The sequence below is a fragment of the Epinephelus lanceolatus genome, chromosome 16 (genome assembly GCF_041903045.1).
Source record: "Epinephelus lanceolatus isolate andai-2023 chromosome 16, ASM4190304v1, whole genome shotgun sequence".
Lineage (NCBI taxonomy): Eukaryota > Metazoa > Chordata > Actinopteri > Perciformes > Serranidae > Epinephelus > Epinephelus lanceolatus.
In genome coordinates this window covers 28,926,429-28,932,279 of record NC_135749.1, presented here as the reverse complement: position 1 = coordinate 28,932,279, position 5,851 = coordinate 28,926,429, and the positions used below count along the sequence as shown (strand labels likewise).

Here is a 5,851-nt window from a genome sequence, read left to right as displayed (position 1 = left end):
AGAGAATGAATACAGACAACACAGACAGTATGAGGAAAAATACAGTGTTTTATTGAATAGTTAAGCATGTAAACATGTTCCCAGAGACCCAAAATACAGGTATGAACCTGGAAATTAGCATAAAAGATCCCCTTTAACATGAGTAGCTGCAGAATTCATTTTTTAAACCTGTACAACTTACTTGTATTTAACTGTTGTCTTGCTGTTTAGTGAAAAAAATCATGACTTGGCAGGACGTATTTCTCACGACCAGACAACCCAAGTTGCTCTTTCTATGGCTTATAGCTGATGTATATAACATTTATTAGGTATTAATTAAGCCATTAGTAACCCCTTTATATAAAGTGTCTTGTGAGGAGGTGGTACAGTAATGTGAAATATCTCCACTCATTTGCCCACAGAGTCTGCCGCCTGCAGGCTCTCATCTGATTAGTGTGCATGTGCCGGGGAACACTGAAGTTGGCTCGGTAATAAGCATTATAAGGCGGTCTGCCGGAGCTCAGTCCGTGGGAGGGGTCTGCCAAACCTTTCCCTCTAATTGACCAGGGAGCAGACGCAGCCGGGGATGCGAGCAGCCACAGACGGAGAGAGAGGTACTCAGCACACCGCATTTTGTTGCTTAATAACCGATTATTGAAGCACATTAGGTGGAATAAGATTCATTAGCGTGTCGCATGGTTACTAAGTGTTTTTGAAGCTGCGATTTGAGAGCTTTGCGGAAGCCAGAAAAGGCAAAAGATAAAGTGTTACTGAGCAGAGGAAATGGCATTATGGCACTGGGAATTAATTTAAGACTTGTTTCGCTGTACTTTAAAATGCTTGCGGTGCACCCAGGAGAAAGATGCGTGTAGGTCTTGCTTGTGCAAATACTTGAGGCGCAGATATAAAGTGGCTTGCAGCGACAAGGAATGCAAGAAATATTCATTCCAGGTAGTTTAAACATCTTATTTTGTGTCTTTTTGCAGTGACAGAGACGGACGCATGGGCTTAACAAAAAGGGAAACCCAGCCCTGTGCTCAAATGGCTGATCTAGAACTGTTTTACTTTGATCACTCCGATCCGAGAGACACCTCCCTGGTTTTAAATAAGCACAGTATCAGCGAGCTCAGCAGCGCAAAGTCACTTCATCCCGGCGGAGGAGATGGTTCAGCACCATGGACAGAGACCCGGAGAGCTGCGCGGCCGGAGGAGGAAACAGAAACATCTTTCGCCTGCAAGCACCAAGATGATGAAGAAGATGATGATGACCATCTCATAGGGACAAGTCCACAAACCTGCAGACTGAGTCAGAGCTCTTCAAGTGAACTATATGAGGAGGAGGTGGTGGTGGAGGAGGAGGAGGAGGAGGACATCCCGGAACTTTACTTGCTGTCCGACGACGACCTCTCCTCTGACGGCTCGGGAAAGTCTGTGGATTACGGCTTCATCATCGCCGTGACATGCCTGGTGACTGGCATCTCTTTGGTCGCCATATCCTACACCGTCCCCAGGGACGTCCGGGTGGACCCGGACAGCGTGTCCGCCCGGGAGATGGAGCGGCTGGAGAGGGAGAAAGCCAGGGTGGGGGCCCATCTAGACCGGTGTGTCATAGCAGGACTGTGCTTGCTCACCCTCGGGGGCGTGCTGCTCTCCACTCTGCTCATGATCTCCATGTGGAAAGGGGAGATGATGAGAAGGAAAGCTTTTGCTTATTCGAAACACGCAGCAAAGTTGTATGGCTCGATCAATTTGAGAGCAGGCTGCAGCCCGACTCGGGAATCCTTCTCACATTTGTCAGTGGCTGATGAGGATTTAGAAGTGCTCAGCTGAATTTATGGACGGGACAAGCGGAAAATACTCAGAAAAGTGCTTAGGAAATCCTACTAGTGCTGTCCTATAATCGGGGATGTAGTGGGGGTTTAATGCTCTTTTTATTTCCAACAGCTGAGGCTACGTTTTTGGTTGATGTCGACATGTTTTAAAGGATAGTTTCACTTTTGTCTCTCTCTGCCCTAATACAATACTCACATGCCCTTAAGTACACTGACAGAGTTTTTCGTTGCTATAATTTTCCCCTCTGTCCATATTGGCCCTGATAAGATCCAGTCCTAATCCAATTCCAATGTAAGTAACCGGGGACAAAATCCACAGCCCTCTTTTGAGTCAAAATGCATTTTAAAGTGCGGCTGAAGCTAATATGAGGGTTTAGCATTTGGATTTGCAGGAGTTCAGTGAAAAACAGACCTGTAACACAAAGGGCTGCATCAGTGGGGGTTTGTTGTTTCAGGTACCAATGAAAAATACAACCCAGGAAATCCAGATCGAGTAACCAACACATTTTTACTCCCAAATACTGACACTTGGTCAGTAGCCCTACATGTCAAATTATAATGCTCTGGTTATAGCTTGATTGACTTTTGGTTTTACACAGAAAAAGAACAGCCATCTCCCAGGTGAAAGTCCAGACCCTGTGTGGACTTTCTTGCTCTTCATACTACAGCATTAGTTCTGAGTGTCAAAAAAAGCTGCCGCCTGGTGGGTCTCATATCACTGCTTAAGGATGCCTTGGTGCATCAGTATCTGATGCTGAGGACCTCTGACCAAGCGTTGGTATCTGGCGAGTTGGGGGTAAGATCAGGTTGGAGTAACAGATTTATGAGTTTGAAGGTTTATCAGATGCAGATCCCTACAGAGAGGTTTATAATACTCAGAGACAGGATTTTACAACACTGGAAGATTATCTCGGTCATAATTTATCATTTGTTGTGCCCATTGTAAGGAAACAGTAGAAGTACACTCATTAATATTTTTCCACGCAAGACTTAAGTCAGTCTGCAGGCGTCCTCAGTCATGACAGTTACAGTCTTTTCAGTACAAGATTTGGTACAAACACCATCTGGGAAAACACAAGGAGGTAATTTTGTTCTAAAAATACTGTCATTTTGGGAGATACCAACTGATATGACTAACTCAGACTCCAAAAGCTTCATGTTAACTTCAGATAAATGTAGAAATACATTACTTACACAGAAAGAGGACTGTGGCTTTTGTTCCGCATCACTTACATATATCTCTTCACAGCTAGTATGAACAACAAGAGCTGTTACAGCGACCCAACCTCTTGTTTGCACAAATGAGCATGTTAGTATGGTATTAAGATTTTAAGCTACATTCAGTTCATGGTAAACCTCACATGATGATGAACTGTACAAAATTATTAGAAGTTTTTTTCTTTCAAAGGTAAAACATGAAATATGCTTTCTTGAAATCTATATTTTGTTTATATGGTTGGATGGTGGTTTGCCTTATGATGATCTCTGACCCAGCTTTTTGTTTACCCCAGCGTCACTGCTTCTAATGATGCTGCTGCTTCAGTGAATTTGTGTCTTTGTGCTGGTGCAGAATCATATGTTTGAAGGCCTGTGTGTATACTGTGGCTGCGAGGGAAATCAAACCTGAACCGGGAGCGGTGTCATTGTTAATGCCTTCATTTTCCACCTTGTTAGAAACAGCAACTAACAAAGCTGTGCAGATGTGGTTTACAAAAAAAGAAAGAAAGAAAAAAAAAACCCAACAACAATTGCATGAAATTGTATTGAACTCCAGAAAAATTCTGTTTAATATAATTGTGACATGCTGAAGAAATGCTTGTGTTTGCTTGTTGAAACGCAAATAGAAATACCACAGGAGGTGTAATTAGATTTTGTGGTTGAGTACCGATGTCGGGGAAGCTCAGTTTACGCCAAATACACTCGGGGGTTTTGACTGCAGATGTTCAAAAGCATACACAGAGAGAGACAGGGTAAGACTCAACAAACCCCTGGGAGGGGGGAGCTCTCCTGGTAATTGGTGTTATACTTAATTGCTCGTGGGAGGCTTGTGAATCAGTGAAAAAAAAATCCCAGAGCATTTTAACAACTGCCTCAATCAAGCTCACTTAACTTGCTTATCAAAACCCAAAGCGTTCCAGCTGCAATACTGGAGTGAAATGTTGCATTGCATTCAAGGGGGTGGGAAGTAATGGATTGCCTGCTCTGACAGAAGATGCTGTGAATGAACAATTGTATCCCCTGCTTACGGTGTGCAGAGAGCTGTGCTGTGCAGCCTCTGTAATTGGAAGTGCTTATGGCCAGCAGGATCACATTATCCTCCACATGACCTTCGCTCACTCCTGCCTTGTTAATGTAATTAAATAGGTAGGAATCGGCTGACCTCTTGATGAAATATTAAGTTGATTTCTAATGCTAATCCGCCCTCATTTAATGTCATGGAATAACAGTTTACATCACAGGTGCCTGGTGTTTTCCTCTGCTTGTGTGAGAGGAAAAGTTATTTTGTGAAGTGTTGAGAATTACCCACTTCTCTCCAGCCTGACTCATCTGCTTCAGTCAGTGATTTCCTACATTTCCCAGATTGACTTTTTCAACAGCTATCAGAGAGAACGGCTGTGAGCTTGTTGCATTAAGCATGCGGGATTGGAGTGAGTGGTTTGGCATAGTAAGAGCAGGAAAGTGGCTAACATGAAAGTCAGATTTCTAACTCAAAACACAACCTGCAGTGCACTCTGGCCTATTGAGGTTACTGTCTGCGGGGATACCAGTGTCCTCAGCTCTTGTTCAGATTTCTTTCAGTTGATGTTAATTCAAAATTATTCAGTCCAGAGAGAAAATGTTACTCTTCAGCTCTGAGGGATTGACACCAACACTTGACATTTACTGCTGAGGAGTTACATAATTGGAGATTTGTCTGGAACCATCCTGGAAATGTCTAATTTTGACATCATGTTTATGGGGATTAGTGCCAACATAATGGCCCTGAAAATAAAATAATGACTTTTTAACAACATGGCATAGCTTCAAGGTCTATTTTCTTTATTAAAGCAAGTAAAAACTTGGTTTAAAGTCCATTTAATCTCACTTTTTTGTGCTGAGACTGTTTTTTTTTTCACAAATTCTGTTTCCAACAATCAATTTTATTTTCAACCCAGGTTTCAAATCAAATAATTTGTGACTCTGTAAGCAAAAAAAAAAGGTTAAGATCAGGGGGGAAAATCATCCCTTTATATAGAATAATTATAGTCTAAAACATCTGCATACCATGAAAATGTAACATTTGTACGTTTCATATGTAGCAGATATGTTGACACTTTATGTTTCTTTACATTTCCATTTTCAGTTTTATGTTTGGACAAAGAAACACCATGGCTAGGAAAACATCATGTTGGCAAATCTGCTTGGTTGCTCCAGCTACTGAACAACAAAGAAATTAAATTTCATTTAAATTTGTTAATTTGTTTTGCTAGCTATGGAGGAGCGAGGGGTGGATTTGACTGAGAAGTCGGGGGCACTATTGGCAGACAATCTGTCACTCAAAGTGGCCCGCCCTTAATAATGCTTAACCTTCATAGAATGTAAATGGGTGAGTTAAATAAAAATGAACCTCCCCCCATACAGCTGTCATGAAGGGAGACATTAGCTATATAGACCAAATCCATTTTTTTACCAGGCTGTAAACATGTTTATTTGTGCTGTTAAGTTGAACATGGGTGTGTTAAGGGATTGACTGGCTTCAGGAGCCAGCCTTAAACGGCCATTCAAAGAACTGCAGTTTTTGGTACCTCCATGTTGGCTTCAGTTTTCAGCCGGCTTGTTGCCGCGTGTTTCAAACTAGTTAATTTCCAGCTGGCTAGCACAGACTTCAGTATTGTGTAACTTAAAATCTCAGTTTGGAAATGAACTGCGGGCTCCCAGGTGAAAGTCTGGAGTTTGTTTGATCCCCTTTCCTCCCACCCATGAATTGCCGTTTCCTAGGATAGCGGAAGAATGGCCCACCTTGCTCTGCCTCTGACTGGCTTACCCTGACATCCTTACCC

At 42.6% G+C, this 5,851-nt stretch overlaps 1 protein-coding gene across 1 annotated transcript; it reads left to right on the top strand.

Moving 5' to 3' along the window:
• The first annotated feature begins 453 nt into the window (after positions 1-453).
• On the top strand, positions 454-4,824 carry LOC117263035 (transmembrane protein 74). The gene is made up of 2 exons (XM_033636169.2): positions 454-593; positions 966-4,824. The coding sequence occupies exon 2, from the start codon at positions 982-984 to the stop codon at positions 1,807-1,809; it is 828 nt and encodes a 275-aa protein (XP_033492060.2). The 5' UTR covers positions 454-593; positions 966-981; the 3' UTR covers positions 1,810-4,824.
• Positions 4,825-5,851: the final 1,027 nt, after the last annotated feature.

Excerpts from the sequence above, each read along its gene's own strand:
- LOC117263035 (XM_033636169.2), top strand. The coding sequence starts at position 982 with ATGGGCTTAACAAAAAGGGAAACCCAGCCCTGTGCTCAAATGGCTGAT.